This window comes from Melopsittacus undulatus, chromosome 27 (assembly GCF_012275295.1).
Source record: "Melopsittacus undulatus isolate bMelUnd1 chromosome 27, bMelUnd1.mat.Z, whole genome shotgun sequence".
Lineage (NCBI taxonomy): Eukaryota > Metazoa > Chordata > Aves > Psittaciformes > Psittaculidae > Melopsittacus > Melopsittacus undulatus.
The window spans coordinates 510,515-529,386 of record NC_047553.1 but is presented as its reverse complement, the minus strand read 5'-3'; the positions used below and the strand labels follow the sequence as shown (position 1 = coordinate 529,386).

General features: G+C 63.7%; 2 protein-coding genes across 3 annotated transcripts; both read left to right on the top strand.

Annotated features, from left to right (window-relative positions):
- The first annotated feature begins 610 nt into the window (after nucleotides 1-610).
- LOC117437762 (cathepsin D-like) lies at nucleotides 611-7,316 on the top strand. Its single transcript, XM_034072381.1, has 9 exons — nucleotides 611-666; nucleotides 2,282-2,402; nucleotides 3,191-3,314; nucleotides 3,774-3,892; nucleotides 4,682-4,881; nucleotides 5,856-5,978; nucleotides 6,074-6,239; nucleotides 6,333-6,431; nucleotides 7,061-7,316. Exons 1-9 carry the CDS (start codon nucleotides 659-661, stop codon nucleotides 7,220-7,222), a joined length of 1,122 nt encoding a protein of 373 aa, XP_033928272.1. The 5' UTR covers nucleotides 611-658; the 3' UTR covers nucleotides 7,223-7,316.
- A 2,666-nt stretch (nucleotides 7,317-9,982) lies between these two features.
- Nucleotides 9,983-17,171, top strand: LOC101875688 (potassium voltage-gated channel subfamily C member 1-like). 2 transcript variants are annotated; one of them, XM_034072376.1, is made up of 5 exons: nucleotides 9,983-10,623; nucleotides 13,746-14,691; nucleotides 15,516-15,734; nucleotides 16,391-16,427; nucleotides 17,050-17,109. In XM_034072376.1, the coding sequence occupies exons 1-4, from the start codon at nucleotides 10,111-10,113 to the stop codon at nucleotides 16,405-16,407; spliced, it is 1,695 nt and encodes a 564-aa protein (XP_033928267.1). In that variant the 5' UTR covers nucleotides 9,983-10,110; the 3' UTR covers nucleotides 16,408-16,427; nucleotides 17,050-17,109. The 2 variants fall into 2 exon arrangements, with proteins under 2 accessions (XP_033928267.1, XP_033928268.1); XM_034072377.1 differs by lacking the exon at nucleotides 16,391-16,427 and having other exon boundaries at nucleotides 10,059-10,623; nucleotides 17,050-17,171.
- Nucleotides 17,172-18,872: the final 1,701 nt, after the last annotated feature.

Below are 18,872 nucleotides of genomic sequence, written 5' to 3'. Positions count from 1 at the left end.
TCAGGGGGGTGACCCACTTAAGGGGCTGTTTTGGGCCCCCCCCCCCCATTGTGGCCAATGTTGGGCTCACCCCAATTTGGGGGCAGTTTTGGGGGTGCCCCCCCCTCCATTGTAGCCAATGTTGGGCTCTCCCCAATTTGGGGGCAGTTTTGGGGGTGTCCCCCCCCCATTGTAGCCAATGTTGGGCTCTCCCCAATTTGGGGGCAGTTTTGGGGGTGCCCCCCCCCCCCCTCCATTGTGGCCAATGTTGGGCTCTCCCCAGTTTGGGGGCAGTTTTGGGGGTGTCCCCCCCCCCATTGTAGCCAATGTTGGGCTCTCCCCCGTTTTGGGGGTGCCCCCCCCCGGATGTGGCTGTGGGGGGGGGAGGAGGTTTCGTGCCCCTCCCTAATAATGGGGCCCCCCCCGGATGTGAGGGGGGAGGGGCAGTTTTGGGGTTCCCCCCCCCCCCCCTCCGCCCTTTGAGTCACCTCCGGCCCCACGTGGCTTTGGGAGGGGTGCGAAGGGGGCGTGGCCATGGGCGGGGTGGGCGTGACCGTGGGCGGGGCAGTGGGCGGGGCCTCGGGGGGGTTCCCCTCGCGCTCCGGGGGGGGGGGGCACAGACGAGGCCATGGGGGGTCCCGGGCACCTCCTCCTGCTGCTGGTGACCGGCGCATGCGCCATGCTGCGGTGAGGGGAGGGGGGGCTATGGGGGGGGTGTCCCAAGTTGGGGGGGTCAATATTGGGGGGGATCAATAGGGTTTGAGGGGGGGATAGGGGATGGATGGGGTTAAGTGATGGGGGGGTCAATATGGGGGGGGTCAATGGGGTTTTTGGGGGGGGGAATAGGTGTTGATGGGGTTAAATGATGGGGGGGGTCCCAGGTGTGGGGGGGATCAGTATGGGGGGGGAACAATGGGGTTGGGGGGGAATAGGGGTTAGATGGGGTTAAATGACGGGGGGGTCAATTTAGGGGGGGGTCAATGGGGTTGGGGGGGATAGGGGATGGATGGGGTTAAATGATGGGGTAAATATGGGGGGGATCAAAGGGGTTGGGGGGGGAATAGGGGATGGATGGGGTTAAATGATGGGGTAAATATGGGGGGGGTTCAATGGGGTTTTGGGGGGGGGATAGGGGATGGATGGGGTTAAATGATGGGGGGGTCAATATAGAGGGGATCAATGGGGTTGGGGGGGGTATAGTGGATGGATGAGGTTAAATGACGGGGGGGTCAATGGGGTTGGGGGCGAATAGGGGATGGATGGGGTTAAATGATGGGGGGGTCCCAGGTTGAGGGGGGGGAAGGATGGGTTTAGGGGGGTCCTGAAGGGGGGAGGGAAAGGGGTTTGGGGGGGGGCACAATTGGGTTTGGGGGGGGAGGGGGGGGAATGGGGGTGATGGGGAGGGGTATGGAGGGGTTCAAAGGGGGGATGGGCAGGGGGTTCCCATGGGGGGGAGGGGTCTTGAAGGGGGGGAAGGGGTAAAGGGGGGGGGCTTTGGGGGGGGGAGCCTGGGGATTGGGGTGCCGGGGGGAGTGGGGGCTGGGGGGTTATAGGAGGGGGGATGGGCAAGAAGGGGGTTCCCATGGTGGGGGAGGGGGATTCCGGTGGGGGAGGGGCAGGGTGTCCCCTGTTTCCTATGGGGGGGGAGGGGCAGGGGGGGGGAGGGGGGGGGATGGGCAGGGGGGTCCCGTGTTTCCTATGGGGGGGGGAGGGGCAGGGGGGGGGGAGGGGCTGGTCTCTCTGTCCCGGGCGGGGCCGGCGGGGGCAGGATCCGGTCGGACCCGCTCAGCTCCGGCCCCACCCGCGGGGGCGTGACCCCAAGCGTGACCTTTGACCTTTAGGGTGACCTTCCCCCCTCCTCCCCCCCCTAAGGGTGACCTTGACCTTTGGGATCCTGTTTAACCTCTCCCCTAGGGGGCGGGGCCTGGGGAACCCCCAGTGACGTCACGGACCCCACTTGGCCACGCCCCCTTTGAACTCATTCATCCCATCCCCTCCTTCACCTCAGGCCACGCCCCCTCGGGCCCCCCCATTAAGCTCATTAGGACCGGGGGGACCCCCCGTTACGTCATTAATCTCTCATTAATGCCCCCCCAAGAGGCCCCCGGTCCCCCCCCCATCAGCCTCATTAATTAACCCCATTAATTAACCCCATTAATTAACCTCATTAAGCCACAGGGCCCCCCCCATTCATTACCCCTTCCCATTCATTACCCCCATCCCATTCATTCATTGCCCCCATCCCATTCATTACCCCCCCCATTCATTACCCCCATCCCATTCATTCATTGCCCCCCCCCAGCATCCCCCTGCAGAGGGGTCCCTGGGTCCCCCCCAAGTTCTGGGGGGGCTGGGGGGGCCCCCGAAGCCGCAGCGGGGGAGGGGCGGCCGCCGCCCCCGTGCGTCTGCACAACTACATGGATGTGAGTGGGGGGGGGACCCCAATGGGGGGGGCGGAATGGGATGGATGGGGGGGACCCCAACCCCAATGGGGGGGTCAAGATGAATTGGGGGGGACCCCAAACCCAATAGGGGGGGGAATGGGATGGAGGGGGGACTCCAACCCCAATGAGGGGTCAGAGTGAAGGGGGGGATGGACGCCAACCCCAATGGGGGGGGGAATGGGATGGATGGGGGGACCCCAACCCTAATGGGAGGGGGGTCAGGGTGAAGGGGGGGGCCCCAACCCCAATGGGGGAGGGGGGGTTAGGGTGAAGGGGGGGGACCCCAACCCCAATGGGGGGGGGAGGGGTCAGGGTGAAAGGGGGGAACCCCAACCCCAATGGGGGGGGCATGGGATGGTGGGGGGGCTAATGAAGAGGAAAGGGGGTGATGACGTAGTGGGGGGCGTGATGACGTCGTGTCCCCCCCCCCCCAGGCTCAGTTCTATGGCACCGTGTACTTGGGGGGGGGTTCCCAACCCCAATGGGGGGGGGGGGGGGGGGCATGGGATGGGGGGGGGCTAATGAGGAGGAAAGGGGGTGATGACGTAGGGGGGGCGTGATGACGTAGTCACGTCGTGTCTTCCCCCGAGGCTCAGTTCTATGGCACCACTTGGGGGGGGGGTCACGTGAAGTGGGGGGAGGACCCCAACCCCAATGGGAGGGAGGGGAGAGGGGCATGTGATGGGGGGGGGGGGTAATGAGGAAAGGGTATGATGACGTAGGGGATGACGTGATGACGTAGTCACGTCGTGTCCCCCCCCCCCCAGGCTCAGTACTATGGCACCGTGTACTTGGGGACCCCCCCCCAACGCTTCCGGGTCATCTTCGACACTGGCTCCGCTGACCTCTGGGTGCCCTCGTCCCGGTGCTGCCTGCTCTACCTGGCCTGCTGTGAGGGGCGGGGCTTCGGGGAGGGGGCGTGGCCAGGAGGGGAGGGGGCGTGGTCAGGGCGGAGCTTGGGGGTTAGGGGGCGTGGCCAGAAGGGGGCTTCGGAGGGAGGGGGCGTGGTCAGTGCGGGGCTTCAGGGGAGGGGGCGTGATCTGTGAGGGGGCGTGGCCAGGGAGGGGCTCCAGGGATGGGGGCGTGGTTTCGGGGGAGGGGGCGTGGTCAGATAGGGGTTGCATGTGAGGGGGCGGGGCTAGGGCGGGGCTTCAGTGGAGGGGCGTGGCCAGTGAGTGGGTTCAGGTGAGGGGGCGTGGCCAGGACAGGGCTTCAGGGAGGGGGCGTGGCCATGGCGAGACGGGGGCGTGGCCATGGCGGGGCTTCGGGAAGGGGGCGTGGCCTGGGAGGGGGCGTGGCCAGCCCGGGGCTCCGCTGGGTCCTAATGCCCGGTCCCGGTGTCCCCCATAGGGCTGCACCCCCATTACCAGCCGGCGCTGTCCTGCACCCACCGCCCCAACGGCACCTCCTTCGCCATCAGCTACGGCAGCGGCAGCCTCCGGGGCTACCTGAGCGAGGACACGCTCACGGTGGGGCTGCCAAGGGGAGGGGGGGCGATGGGGGGCAATGGGGTGTATTGGGGTGCCCTGGGTGCATTGGGGTGCATTGGGTACATTGGGGAGCATTGGGGTCCATTGGGGTGCATTGGGTTCCACTGAGGTGCATTGGGTGCATGGGCTGCATTGGGGTGCACTGGGTGCATTGGGGTGCACTGGGTGCATTGGGGTGCATGGGGTGCATTGGGTGCACTGGAGTGCTCTGGGTGCATTGGGATGCATTAGGTAAATTGGGGTGCATTGAGGTGCATGGGGTCCATTGAAGTGCATTAGCGTGCATGGGGTGCATTGAGGTGCATTGAGGTGCATTGGGGTGCATTGAGGTGCATTGGGTCCATTGGTGTGTATTGGGGTGCATGGGGGTGCATTGGAGTGTATGGGGTGCATTGGGGTTCATGGGGTGCATTGGCGTACATTGGAGTACATTGGGTGCATTGGTGTCCATTGGGGTGCATTGGGTTCCATTGGGTGCATTGGGTTGCATGGGTTGCATTGGGTTGCATTAGGTGCATTGGTGTCCATTGAGGTGCATTGGGTTCCATTAGGATGCATTGGGATTCACTGGGTTCCATTGAGGTGCATTGGGGTGCATTGGGATGCATTGGGGTGCATGGGATGAATTGGGGTGTATGGGGTGCATTGGGGTGCATTAGAGTACATTGGGTGAATTGGTGTCCATTGGGTTCCATTGGGTTGCATTGGGTGCATGGGGTGCCCATGGGTCTCCCCCCACTCAGAGCCCCATGGATGCTGTACCCACAGGTAGCCAACGTGTCAGTGCCGGGTCAGGTGTTTGCCGAGGCTGTGGCGCTGCCGGGGTTGGCGTTCGCGGTGGCGCGGTTCGATGGGGTGTTGGGGCTGGCGTACCCCGGTGCTGCCGCCGGCCCCGCGCGGCCTGTGTTCGACACCATGATGGAGCAGGGGCTGTTCAGCAGCAACGTCTTCTCCTTCCGCCTGCGCAGGTAACGGGGTACAGCATGACTACACCTTAACTACCGCATGACTACACTGTGACTACCACTTAACTACCCCATGACTACACAATGACTACACCTTAACTACCGCATGACTACACTGTGACTACCACTTAACTACCCCATGACTACACTGTGACTACCACTTAACTACCCCATGACTACACAATGACTACACCTTAACTACCCTCTGACTGCACCATGACTACACCTTAACTACCCCATGACTGCACCGTGACTACACCTTAACTACCCCATGACTACACCGTGACTACCCCTTAACTACCCACTGACTGCACTGTAACTACCCCATAAGTACCCCCTGGCTGCACCGTGACTACCCCTTAACTACCCCCTGGCTGCACCGTAACTACCCCTTGACTACCCCGTAACTACCCCATGACTACACCACAACTACCCCTTGACTACACCATAACGACCCACTGACTACACCCTAACAACCGCTTAACTACCCTTTGACTACACTGTAACTACCCCATAACTACCCCCTGACTGCATTGTAACTACCCATTGACTACACCATACCCCTTAACTATACTGTAACTACCCTATAACTACCCCTTGACTACACTGTAACTACTCCCTGAGTACACCATAGCCACCCCTTGACTACTGTAACTACCCCTTGACTACACCATAATTACCCCGACTGCACCATAACTACCCCTTGACTACACTGTAACTACCCCCAACCACCCCCCAACTACAGCCCCAATAGCCTCCATCTACACCATAACCACCGCCCAACTACCCCCCAACTGCCCATTGCCTACCCTACAATGCACCCCAAGTACCCCCCCAGTTACATTCTCACTACCCCCAACTACACCACAACTACCCCCTGACTACCCCCCTACCCCCCACCCCCCCATACCTCCACCCTCCCCACCCCAACAACCACCCCCCCCCCCAGCCCCACTAATGCCCCCTATGTTCCGCAGTGGGGCAGACGAGGGCGACGGGGGGGAGCTGCTGTTGGGGGGCATTGACGAGTCCCAGTTCGAGGGTCCCCTCCGCTACATCCCAGTATCGCGCCGCAGCTACTGGCAACTGCACATGGACAGGTGAGACCCCCCCCCAAACACCCCCAACCCTGCCCCACAGCACCCCCATAACCACCCCCATAACCACCCCATTATGTGTGTGTCCCCCCCCATAGGGTGTCCGTGGGCTCACCCGGGTCCGTGGGGTGCAGGGACCCCCCCCTATGCCGGGGGGGCTGCGAGGCCATCGTGGACACAGGCACATCCCTCATCACCGGCCCCAGCAAGGACATCGCTGCCATGCAGAAGGCACTGGGGGGGACCCCCACCATGGGGGGGCAGGTGGGGCTGCCCCATAGAGCCTATGGGGGTGATGGGATGGGGGGGTCCCCTTGAGGGGGGTCTCATGTTCTCTATGTCCCATCCCCCCCCCAGTACCTGATAGACTGTACCAAGGTCCAGTCTCTGCCCAACATCACCTTCGTGCTGGAGGGGGAGGGGTTCATGATCACACCCCAAGAATACGTCCTGAAGGTGGGAGACCCTGACCCCCATGTGACCCCTCCTATATCCACATCCCATAACCCGTATCCCATATATCCCATACCCTGTATCTGATACCCTATGTGCCATATCCCACATCCCATATACCATGTCCCATATCCTGTATCCCATACCCCATACCCATACCCCACACCCCATACCCCATACTCCATACCCACACCCCACACGCCATACCCCATATCCCATACCCATATCCCATACCCCATACCCCATATCCCATACCCCATATATCCCATACCCCATATCCTATACCCCATACCCTACACCCCATATCCCATAACCCATATCCCATATATTCCATACCCCATATCCCATATATCTCACACCCCACACCCCCTATCCCATATACCCCACACACCCCATACCCCATATCCCGTACCCCATACATCCCATACCCCATACCCCTCACCCCACATCCCATACACCCCATATCCCGTATCCCATATCCCACACCCCATATCCCATATAACCCATATACCCCATACCCCATACATCCCATATGCCATATACCCCATATACCCCATACCCCATACCCCCCCCACACCCCACACCCATACCCCATATCCCCTATACCCCATATATCCCGTATCCCATGGCAGGTGTCCCAGGGCCCCTCCCCCACCTGTGTTCTCGGTTTCATGTCCCTGGACGTGCCCCCCCCCAACGGCCCCATATGGATCCTGGGGGATGTTTTCCTCCGACGCTTCTATGCCGTGTTCGACCGGGACCGGAACCGCGTGGGGCTGGCACGGAGCACGTGACCGCGGGGGGGTCCTCTCTGCCCCCCCCCCGCTCATGGGGGGGTCCCGGTCCCCCTTTGGGGTGCCCCAATAAAGGTGCTGCTGTGGGATCTGCTGCTCCCCCCCCCGACCCACGCACGGTGGGCGCGTCCTGCGAGGTGGGGGGCGTGGCTTCTTCCACGGTGGGCGTGGCTTCCATCTACACTGGGCGTGGTCTAGCATCAATGTGAGCGGCCTCCTCGGTGGTAGGCGTGGCCTCCTTCGCGGTGGGCGTGGCCTCCTCGGTGACGGGCGTGGCTTCCATAGCAAGTCTTCCACTGAGAGGGCGTGGTCTAGCACCAATGGGCGTGGTCTAGCGCAGCGGGTGTGGCCTCGCCTCAGGGTGGGCGTGGCCTCGCTCGGGATGGGGGTAACCTCGCCTCAGGGTGGGCGTGGCTTCGCCGCAGGGTGGGCGTGGCCTTCTCTGTGGGGGGCGTGGCTTCCATAGCAAGTCTTCCCCTGAGTGGGCGTGGCCTTGCATCAATGGGAGCGACCTCCTCGGTGGTGGGCGTGGCCTCCCCCGAGGTGGGCGTGGCCTCCCCCGAGGTGGGCGTGGTTTCCCCTCTCCAGCGGGCGTGCCTTCCCCGAAGCGGGAGTGGTCTAACCTCGATGGGCGTGGTCTAGCACAGTGGGCGTGGCCTCGCCTCAGGATGAGATCGGCCTCGTTTCAGGGTGGGCGTGTCTCCCCATTGTGGGCGGGGCTTCGCCTCAGGATGGGAGTGGCCTCGCCTTAGGGTGGGCGTGGTCTCGCGCAGTGGGTGTGGCTTCGCCTCAGGGTGGGAGGGGCCTCGCTCGGAATGGGAGTGGCCTAACCTCATGGTGGGCGTGTCCTCCCCTCAGGGTGGGCGTGTCCTCCCCTCAGGGTGGGCGTGTCCTCCCTCATAGTGGGCGTGTCCTCTCCTCAGTGTGGGCGTGTCCTCCCCTCAGGGTGGGCGTGGCCTCCCCTCACTGTGGGCGTGTCCTCTCACTGTGGGCGTGTCCTCCCTCACTGTGGGCGTGTCCTCCCCTCAGAGTGGGCGTGTCCTCCCCTCACTGTGGGCGTGTCCTCCCCTCACTGTGGGCGTGTCCTCCCCTCAGTGTGGGCGTGTCCTCCCCTCACTGTGGGCGTGTCCTCCCCTCAGTGTGGGCGTGTCCTCCCCTCACTGTGGGCGTGTCCTCCCCTCACTGTGGGCGTGTCCTCCCCTCACTGTGGGCGTGTCCTCCCTCATTGTGGGCGTGTCCTCTTCTCAAGGTGGGCGTGTCCTCATTCGAGGTGGGCGTGGTTTCCCCTCATTGTGGGCGTGTCCTCCCCTCACTGTGGGCGTGTCCTCCCCTCAGTGTGGGCGTGTCCTCCCCTCAATGTGGGCGTGTCCTCCGTCAGTGTGGGCGTGTCCTCCCTCACTGTGGGCGTGTCCTCCCTCAGGGTGGGCGTGTCCTCCCCTCAGAGTGGGCGTGTCCTCCCCTCAGTGTGGGCGTGTCCTCCCCTCACTGTGGGCGTGTCCTCCCCTCAGGGTGGGCGTGGCCTCCCCTCAGGGTGGGCGTGTCCTCCCCTCACTGTGGGCGTGTCCTGCCTCAGTGTGGGCGTGTCCTCCCCTCAGGGTGGGCGTGTCCTCCCCTCAGAGTGGGCGTGTCCTCCCCTCAGTGTGGGCGTGTCCTCCCTCGTTGTGGGCGTGTCCTCCCCTCACTGTGGGCGTGTCCTCCCCTCATTGTGGGCGTGTCCTCCCCTCAGTGTGGGCGTGGCCTCGCCTCAGGGTGGGCGTGTCCTCCCCTCACTGTGGGCGTGTCCTCCCCTCACTGTGGGCGTGTCCTCCCCTCAGTGTGGGCGTGTCCTCCCCTCATTGTGGGCGTGTCCTCCCCTCACTGTGGGCGTGTCCTCCCCTCACTGTGGGCGTGTCCTCCCCTCAGAGTGGGCGTGTCCTCCCCTCACTGTGGGCGTGTCCTCCCTCAATGTGGGCGTGTCCTCCCCTCACTGTGGGCGTGTCCTCCCCTCAGTGTGGGCGTGTCCTCCCCTCATTGTGGGCGTGTCCTCCCCTCAGTGTGGGCGTGTCCTCCCCTCACTGTGGGCGTGTCCTCCCCTCAGTGTGGGCGTGTCCTCCCTCGATGTGGGCGTGTCCTCCCCTCAGTGTGGGCGTGTCCTCCCCTCACTGTGGGCGTGTCCTCCCCTCACTGTGGGCGTGTCCTCCCCTCACTGTGGGCGTGTCCTCCCCTCAGTGTGGGCGTGTCCTCCCCTCACTGTGGGCGTGTCCTCACCTCAGGGTGGGCGTGTCCTCCCCTCAGCGTGGGCGTGTCCTCCCCTCAGGGTGGGCGTGTCCTCCCCTCACTGTGGGCGTGTCCTCCCCTCAGTGTGGGCGTGTCCTCCCCTCAGTGTGGGCGTGTCCTCCCCTCACTGTGGGCGTGTCCTCCCCTCACTGTGGGCGTGTCCTCCCCTCAGTGTGGGCGTGTCCTCCCCTCAGGGTGGGCGTGTCCTCCCCTCACTGTGGGCGTGTCCTCTCCTCAGTGTGGGCGTGTCCTCCCTCGATGTGGGCGTGTCCTCCCCTCAGTGTGGGCGTGTCCTCCCCTCAGGGTGGGCGTGTCCTCCTCTCACTGTGGGCGTGTCCTCCCCTCAGGGTGGGCGTGTCCTCCCCTCATGGTGGGCGTGTCCTCCCCTCAGTGTGGGCGTGTCCTCCCCTCAGGGTGGGCGTGTCCTCCCCTCAGGGTGGGCGTGGCCTCCCCTCAGGGTGGGCGTGTCCTCCCCGCGCCTGCGCACTCCGCGTGCGCCCCGGCGGCGGCGGGATGCAGCAGCGGCCGCTCCGCTCTCTCCGCCCGGCGGCCTCGGCCTCGGTCCCGGCCTCACCCTCAGCCTCCGGTTCCGGTTCCGGTCCCGTTCCCGTTCCCCCCCCCCCGTCCTCACCATGGGCTGGCAACCGGAACGCGACAAGGTGGTCATCAACGTGGGCGGCGTGCGGCACGAGACCTACCGCAGCACCCTTCAGACCCTGCCCGGCACCCGTCTGGCCGGCCTGGCCGAGCCGGGCGCCGCCGCCCGCTTCGACTACGACCCATCGGCCGGTGAGTTCTTCTTCGACCGGCACCCGGCCGTGTTCGCCTACGTGCTCAACTACTACCGCACCGGGAAGCTGCACTGCCCGGCCGACGTGTGCGGGCCGCTGTTCGAGGAGGAGCTGGCCTTCTGGGGCATCGACGAGACGGACGTGGAGGCCTGTTGCTGGATGAACTACCGGCAGCACCGGGACGCGGAGGAGGCCTTGGACAGCTTCGAGAGCCCCGAGGAGGCCGCGGCCCCGGAGCCGGCCGAGCCCAAGCGGCTGTGCCTGGAGGAGGGGAGGCCTGCGGGCTGGTGGCGGCGGTGGAGGCCGCGGCTCTGGGCCTTGTTTGAGGATCCATACTCGTCCAAGATGGCGAGGGTGAGGGGGGGGGGTTGGGGGGGGGGTTGAGGGGGGTTTAAAGGGGTTTGGGGGGGATCTGAGGTGGTTTAAGGGGGTCTGAAGGGGTTTAGGGGGTACCTAAAGGGGTTTAGAGTGGTCTGAAGGGGTTTAAGGGGGTCTGAGGGGGTTTGGGGGGGATCTGAAGGGGTTTAAGGAGGTCTGAAGGGGGTTAGGGGGGTCCCTAAAGGGGTTTATAGGGGATCTGAAGGGGTTTAGGGGGATCTGAAGGGGGTTGGGGGGGATCTGAGGTGGTTTAGGGGGGTCTGTAGGGGGTTAGGGGGGTCCTTAAAGGGGTTTAGAGAGGTCTGAGGGGGTTTAGGGGGGATCTGAAGGGGTTTAGGGGGTCCCTAAAGGGGTTTAGGTGGGATTTGAAGGGGTTTAGGGGGGTCTGAGGGGGTTTAAGGAGGTCTGAAGGGGTTTAGGGGGTACCTGAAAAGGTATAGAGAGGTCTGAGGGGGTTTAAACAGGTTTGAGGGGTCCCTGAGGGGGTTTAGGGGGTACCTAAAGGGGATTAGGGGGGATCTGAAGGGGTTTATAGGGGATATGAAGGGGTTTAGGGGGATCTGAGGAGGTTTAATGGGGTCTGAAGGGGTTTAGGGGGTCCTTAAAGGGGTTTAGAGAGGTCTGAGGTGGTTTAGGTGGTCCCTAAAGGGGTTTAGGGGACTCTGAAGGGGGTTAGGGGGGATTTAAAGGGGTTTAGGGGGTTCTGAGGGGGTTTAGGGGATCCCTGAAGGGTTTTAAGGAGGTCTGAAGAGGTTTAGGAGGTCCCTTAAGGGGTTTAGAGATGTCTGAGGGGCTTTAGGGGGGATCTGAGGGGGTTTAGAGACGTCTGAAGGGGTTTAGGGGGGATTTGAAGGGGTTTAAGGAGCTCTGAGGAGGTTTAGGGGGGTCTGAAGGGGTTTGGGGGGTCCCTGAAGCGGTTTAGAGAGGTCTGAGGGGGTTTAAGAGGGGTCTGAGGGGGTCTAGGGGCGATCTGAAGGGGTTTTGGGGTGTCCCAAAGGGCTTTGAGAGGACTTGGGCTGGGTTTAGGGGGTCCTGGGGGGCTGTGAGGGGGTTTAAGGGGGCTCTGAGCAGGTTCACGTCATCTATGGGGGGCTACAGGGAGCTTGGGGGGTCTTGGGGGGCTCTGGGGGGGTAAAAGGCGTCTAAAGGAGGGTTTAGGGGGGCCCTGAGGGGTCTTGGGGGGCTCTGAGGGGCTTAAAGGGGGCTCTGAAGGGTTTGTGGGGGCTCTGAGGGGGTTTGGGGGCTCCTTAAGGAGAGGGGGGGACAGGGAAGGAGCTAATGGGGGTTAATGGGGGGCTCTGGGGGGGGGCATGAGGTGCTCGGGGACACTGCAGGACTGGGGGGGGGTGTTGGGGGGGTCGGGTCCATCCATGGGGGCTATGGGGACACGGGGGCTATGGGGGGGACACGAGGTTATGGGGGGACACGGGGGCTATGGGGGACACGGAGGCTATGGGGGGGACACGGAGGCTATGGGGGACACGGGGGCTATGGGGGGACATGGGGCTATGGGGACACGGGTCTATGGGGGGACATGGGGCTATGGGGGGCAGGGCAGGAGCTTCAGTGTCCCCCCCCCCTGCAGTGTCCTCTGCCCCCCCTCTATGTCCCCTCCATGTCCCCCCCCCGCAGGCTCTGGCCCCGATCCTGCCGCATTGGGCCAGGGAAGGGGGGGGAGCAGAGGGGGGGGGAGCAGGACCGCACTGCAGTGCCCCCTCCCCCCCCCGCCTGGCCTACATCCCCTCCCTCTCTCACCCCCCCCCCGTGGCCTAAATCCCCCCCATGTCCTCACCCCCGCCAGCATGGCCTAGATCCCCCCCATGTCCCCAGGGCCCCCCCATATCCTCACCCCCCCCATCCTGGCCTAGATCCCCCCCCCCGTCCCCTGTGTCCCCCCCATATCCTCACACCCCCCCCCCCAGCCTGGCCTCGTTCCCCCCTGTGTCCCCCCCATGTCCCCAGGCCCCCCTATGTCCTCACCCCCCCCCCCCCATCCTGGCCTAGATCCCCCCCATGTCCCCTGTGTCCTCCCATGTCCCCAGGGCCCCCCCATATCCTCAACCCCCCCATATCCTCACCCCCCCCCCCAGCCTGGCCTAAATCCCCCCCCCCCCATATCCCCTGTGTGTCCCCCCCCCAACTGTCCCTTGTGTCCCCCCCATGTTCTTACCCCCCCATCCTGGCCTAGATCCCCCCCATGTCCCAAAAGAGCCCCCCCCATCCCTTTGCCCCCCAATACAACCTGCATCCCTCCCATGTTCTTTGTCCCCATCACATCCCTGCACCCCCAAATACACTGGGGGGGGTGGGGGGGGGCAGGAGCCTGAATCTCACATCCCCCCCCTCAATATATCAGGGTTCAGTGATATGGGGAGCAGGGACCCCAAAAGTGGGGTCCTCCCATCAAGGTTTGGGGGTTCAGTGATTGGGGGGGTTCAATGATGGGGGGGGTCATTGACAGGGGGTTCATTGACAGGGGGGTTCAGTGATGGGGGTTCAGTGATGGGGGTTCAGTGATGGGGGGGTCAGTGATGGGGGGGTCAGTGATGGGGGGGTCAGTGATGGGGGGGTCAGTGATGGGGGTTCAGTGATGGGGGGTTCAGTGATGGGGGTTCAGTGATGGGGGTTCAGTGATGGGGGTTCAGTGATGGGGGGGTCAGTGATGGGGGTTCAGTGATGGGGGTTCAGTGATGGGGGGTTCAGTGATGGGGGAGTCAGTGATGGTTCAGTGATGGGGGTTCAGTGATGGGGGTTCAGTGATGGGGGGTTCAGTGATGGGGGTTCAGTGATGGGGGTTCAGTGATGGGGGTTCATTGATGGGGGTTCAGTGATGGGGGTTCAGTGATTGGGGGGGTCAGTGATGGGGGTTCAGTGATGGGGGTTCAGTGTTGGGGGTTCAGTATTGGGGGTGTCATTGATGGGGGTGTTCATTGATGGGGGTTTCAGTGATATGGGGGGTTCAGTGATGGGGGTTCATTGATGGGGGTTCAGTGATGGGGTTTGGGGTTCACTGATGGGGAGGGGGCTTTAATGATTGATGGTTCAACCCATTTGGGTACCAACCCCCCACCCATCTCCTGACCCCTCCCCCCCTCCAGTACGTGGCCTTCGCCTCCCTCTTCTTCATCCTCATCTCCATCACCACCTTCTGCCTGGAGACGCACGAGGCCTTCAACCGCATCATCAACAAGACCGAGACCGTCCCCATGGCCAACGGCTCCCAATGGACGCAGGTGGCGCTGGAGGTGGAGACCGAACCCTTCCTGACCTACGTGGAGGGCACCTGCGTGGTCTGGTTCACCTTCGAGTTCCTCATGCGCGTCAGCTTCTGCCCGGACAAGAGAGACTTCATCAAGAGCAGCCTCAACATCATCGACTTCGTGGCCATCCTGCCCTTCTACCTGGAGGTCGGACTCCGCGGGTTGTCCTCCAAGGCCGCCAAGGACGTGCTGGGCTTCCTGCGGGTGGTCAGGTTCGTGCGCATCCTGCGCATCTTCAAGCTGACGCGTCACTTCGTGGGGCTGCGGGTGCTGGGCCACACGCTACGCGCCAGCACCAACGAGTTCCTGCTGCTGGTCATCTTCCTGGCGCTCGGCGTCCTCATCTTCGCCACCATGATCTACTACGCCGAGCGCATCGGCGCCGACCCCGACGACGTCACCGGCAGCCGCCATACGTACTTCAAGAACATCCCCATTGGGTTCTGGTGGGCTGTGGTTACCATGACAACACTAGGGTATGGGGATATGTACCCCATGACGTGGTCCGGGATGCTGGTGGGTGCGCTCTGTGCCCTGGCCGGGGTGCTGACCATCGCCATGCCGGTGCCGGTCATCGTCAACAACTTCGGCATGTACTACTCGCTGGCTATGGCCAAGCAGAAGCTGCCCAAGAAGAAGAACAAGCACATCCCCAGGCCCCCCCAACCGGGGTCACCGGGGTACGGACCCCCCCATGGCTCACCAGGCAGCCCCCCCCGGACGCACCGCAGGGGACCCCCCTGCCCCCTGGCGCAGGAGGAGGTGGTGGACATCAACCGCGCTGGTGAGCACCCATTCGTGGGGGGGGGGTTGACCCTATGTTGGTGTTTTATGGGGGGGGGATCTGTTTTGGGGTGCATGGGGGTGTTTGGGGGGGGGTTTCTGTGTTTAATGTTGGGGATGATGCTTTTTGGGGGTCTTTTATAGGGGTGACTTCTTTTAAGGGGTGTTTTGGGGGGCACATGGACCTTGGGGACATTTTGGGGTGCTGTAGTCCAATAGGGGGGAGTCCAGCCCCACATAGAGGGGTCTAGCACCCCAAAACCAAGCCAGGGCTGATAATGGGGTGCTCACATCCCCATATGGATGTCACCCCCCCCACCCCATAACACGTGTCTGTGTGTGTCCCCCCATAACACATGTCTATGTGTGTCCCCCCATAACACGTCTGTGTGTGTCCCTCCCCATAACCTTTGTGTGTGTCCCCCCATAACCCATGTCTGTGTGTATCCCCCCCCATAACACGTCTGTCTGTGTCCCCCCCCCATAACCTGTGTCTGTGTGTGTCCCCCCATAACCCATGTCTGTGTGTGTGTCCCCCCATAACATGTCTCTGTGTGTGTCCCCCCCCATAACAAGTGTCTGTGTCCCCCCCATAACCCGTGTCTGTGTGTGTGTCCCCATAACACATGTCTGTGTGTCCCCATAACCTGTGTCTGTGTGTCCCCCCCATAACCCATGTCTGTGTGTCCCCCCCCATAACATGTCTGTGTGTGTGTCCCCATAACCCATGTCTGTGTGTCCCCCATAACCCGTGTCTGTGTCCCCCGATAACACATGTCTATGTGTCCCCCCCCATAACCAGTGTCTATCTATGTCCCCCCCCAGAGGCACGTCCCAATGGGGCAGCAGCACTGGCACAGGAGGACTGTCCCCCCATTGACCAGCCCCTGTCCCCCGAGGACCGCGGGGGGGGCACGGGGCCAACGGGACCCCCCCAAGCAGCAGCCACGGGCGGGGGGGGCCGGGAGCGCTGCGGCCGGGACAGAGCCTGCTTCCTGCTGGGGCCGGACTATGCGCCCCCCCCCCCGGGGCCTCTGCAGGAAGGTGGGTCCTGGACCCCCCCCACACCCCATAGACACCCCCATGTGGGTCCTGGACCCCCCCATGCCCTAAACTTGGGGGGGGGATGGGGGTCCCATCACTGTAGGAGGTCATTGACCTGGGGTGCCCCCCCCCCATGACCCCCATGTGGAGTCGTGACCCCCCCCCATGACCCCCCCATGCTCTAAATTAAGGGGAGGGATGGGGGTCCCATCACTGTATGAGGTCATTGACCTGGGATGACCCCCCCCATGACCCCCATATGGGGCCGTGACCCCCCCCCCATGCCCTAAATTGGGGGGGGGTGGGGGTCCCATCACTACATGAGGTCATTGACCTGGGGTGACTGCCCCCATGACCCCCATGTGGGGTCGTGACACCCCCATGACCCCCATATGGGGTCGTGACCACCCCCCATACCCTAAACTGGGGGGGGGGGGGATGGGGGTCCCATCACTATATGAGGTCATTGACCTGGGGTGACCCCCCCCCCCCATGACCCCCATGTGGGGTCATGACCCCTCCCATGCCCTAAACTTGGTGGGGGGGGTGGGGGTCCCATCACTGTATGAGGTCATTGACCTGGGGTGACCCCCCCCCCCGTGACCCCATGTGACCCCCCCCATGACCCCATGTGACCCCCCCCTTTCTCTCCCCAGCGCTCCTCACCGCCTGAGCCCACGCCGGGGGTCGGAGGTCAGTAGTGAGGGGGGCGGGGACTCCTTGGCCACGCCCCTTCGCCCATAGCCACGCCCCCTCTCATTAACCACGCCCCCTGCATGGGGGAGCCCCAACCCTTGGGGGGGGGGCAGATTATGGAGCCCTATGGGGGGGGTTTGGGGGGGTCCATAATGGGGGGGGTTTGGGGGGTCCCCAAGGGGGGGCCTGGGGTTGGTCCATAATGGGGGGGGGGTCCATAATGGGGGGGGTTTGGGGGGTTCATAATGGGGGGGGGGGTTTGGGGGAGTCCATAATGGGGGGGTTTTGAGGATCCCCAAGGGGGGTTTGGGGGGTCCATAAAGGGGGGGGTTTGGGAGGGTCCATAATGGGGGGGGGGGGTTGAGGGGTCCCCAAGGGGGATTTGGGGGGGTCCATAAAGGGGGGGGGGTTGGGAGGGGTCCATAATGTGGGGGGTTTGGGGGTCCCCAAGGGGGTTTGGGGGGGTCTACAAAGGGGGGGGTTTGGGGGGTCCATAATGGAACCTTAGGGGTTCCCCAAGGGGGGTTTGGGAGGGTCCATAAAGGAGGTTTGGGGGTCCCCAAGGGAGGTTTGGGGGTTCTGACCCCCCCTCCCCCCCATTTCTGTCTCCTCCCCCAAGGCTATGAGAAGTCCCGGAGCCTCAACAGCATCACTGGGGTGCGCGTGGCCCCCGCAGCCCCCCCCTTCGGCTCCCCCGGCCCCCCCCGGCGCCCCCGCTCCCCCATCCCCTCCATCCTTTAAAGGGGGGAGGGGGTGACCCCCCCTCCCTCCCCTCCTCCCTCCCCTCCCCCCCCTTTCCCTGCCCCCCCCCCAATGGGGGGGCAATGATCAACTCATCAGTGGCAATTCAAGGGGGGTCTCCCCCCCCCCCCCACGTGACTGGAACTGGGGTGGGGGTGGGGGGTCCCCCTCAATGACTGTGAATGGGGGTGATGGGGGTGCCCCCCCCCCGCATCACCCCATTGGCTGCACTGCACTTTGTGTCCTCCCCCCCCCTTTGTGTGTGTCCCCCCCCCCAATATGGGAGCCTCCGACCCCCACCCGTGGGGGGGTGTGGGGTGTCCCCGCCCCCCCCATGCTCACTCAGGACTTGGGGAGCCCCCTCCCCCCCCACCTGTGTCATTCGTGTCCCCTCCCCCCCCCTTTGTTTCCGTCCTGTTTGTGTCCCCTCCCCCACCTTGGGCTCCCCTCCCCCCAAAGCAATAACTGGAGCCCCCCCCCCACCCCCCCCCCAGAATGGGGGGGTCCGGCCCCACTGCGAGGGCAGGCTGCGTTGCCATGGTGATGGGAGCAGGCCCGGTCCCTACTGCAAGGTCAGGCTTCGTTTCCATGGCGACAGGACTAGGCCTGACCCCACTGCTAGGGCAGGCTTCGTTTCTATGGTGATGGGACTAGGCCTCACCCGTACTGCGAGGACAGGCTTCGTTTCCATGGCAATGGGAGCAGGCCGGGTCCCTACTGCAAGGTCAGGCTTCGTTTCCATGGTGACAGGACTAGGCCTGACCCCACTGCAAGGTCAGGCTTCGTTTCCATGGTGACAGGACTAGGCCTGACCCCACTGCGAAGGCAGGCTTCGTCTCCATGGTGACGGGACTAGGCCGCACTCTGTTACCATAGCAACAGGGCTGGGCCGGGTTCTGTGTCCATAGTAACTGGACTGGGTCCGACCCCTACTGCGAGGTCAGGCTTCGTTTCCATAGTGACGGGGCTAGGCCTCACCTGTACTGCAAAGCCAGGCTCTGTTTCCATAGCAACCGGACTAGGCCCGGTCCCTACTGCGAGGTCAGGCTTCGTTTCCATGGTGACGGGGCTAGGCCCGATCCCTACTGTGAGGCTAGGCTGCGTTGCCATAGCAACCGGACCAGGCCCGGTCCCACTGCGAGGTCAGGCTTCGTTTCCATGGTGACGGGACTAGGCCTCACCTGTACTGCTAGGCCAGGCTCTGTTTCCATAGCGACAGGACCAGGCCGCAGCCCCCAACTCAGGCCCCGCCCCCACGGGGGGGGTGGGTTTGGGTGGGGGAGGGGCCCCCGCATGTGTGCATGCCCCCTCCCCCCGCCGCAGGTATCGTTATATGCAAAAAACCCCCAAAACCCCCGGAATTCACCCCAAAAACCTCCCCCCGGGGCCCCTCCCCCAACGGCGGTGGGAGCTTTATGCAATGACTCCTATGCAAATGAGATGCTAATGAGGACAAATCGCTCCCCGCCTGTCCCTTCCCCCCCCCATAAATCGCTGCATGTTTGGGGGGGGGGACCCCCCTTTGCCTCGTGCTTTTGGGGGGGGGTCTCCAGCCCCTCCCCCCCCCGGGCTGCGCTGGAACAAGCTCCTCCCCCCTCATTACTATTTATTAACCTCATGAATATTTAATTACCCCTCCCCCCCCCGGGGTTGGTGCAATCCCCGCCCCTCCCCCCCGTTATCTCTTGGGGTTGTTGGGGG

Excerpts from the sequence above, each read along its gene's own strand:
- LOC117437762 (XM_034072381.1), top strand. Across the intron at positions 3,893-4,681 it reads TGAGCGAGGACACGCTCACG|GTAGCCAACGTGTCAGTGCC; the intron begins GTGGGGCTGCCA and ends CTGTACCCACAG. Across the intron at positions 4,882-5,855 it reads TTCTCCTTCCGCCTGCGCAG|TGGGGCAGACGAGGGCGACG; the intron begins GTAACGGGGTAC and ends TATGTTCCGCAG.
- LOC101875688 (XM_034072377.1), top strand. The coding sequence starts at position 10,111 with ATGGGCTGGCAACCGGAACGCGACAAGGTGGTCATCAACGTGGGCGGC. Across the intron at positions 10,624-13,745 it reads ACTCGTCCAAGATGGCGAGG|TACGTGGCCTTCGCCTCCCT; the intron begins GTGAGGGGGGGG and ends CCCCCCCTCCAG. Across the intron at positions 15,735-17,049 it reads CCCGGGGCCTCTGCAGGAAG|GCTATGAGAAGTCCCGGAGC; the intron begins GTGGGTCCTGGA and ends TCCTCCCCCAAG.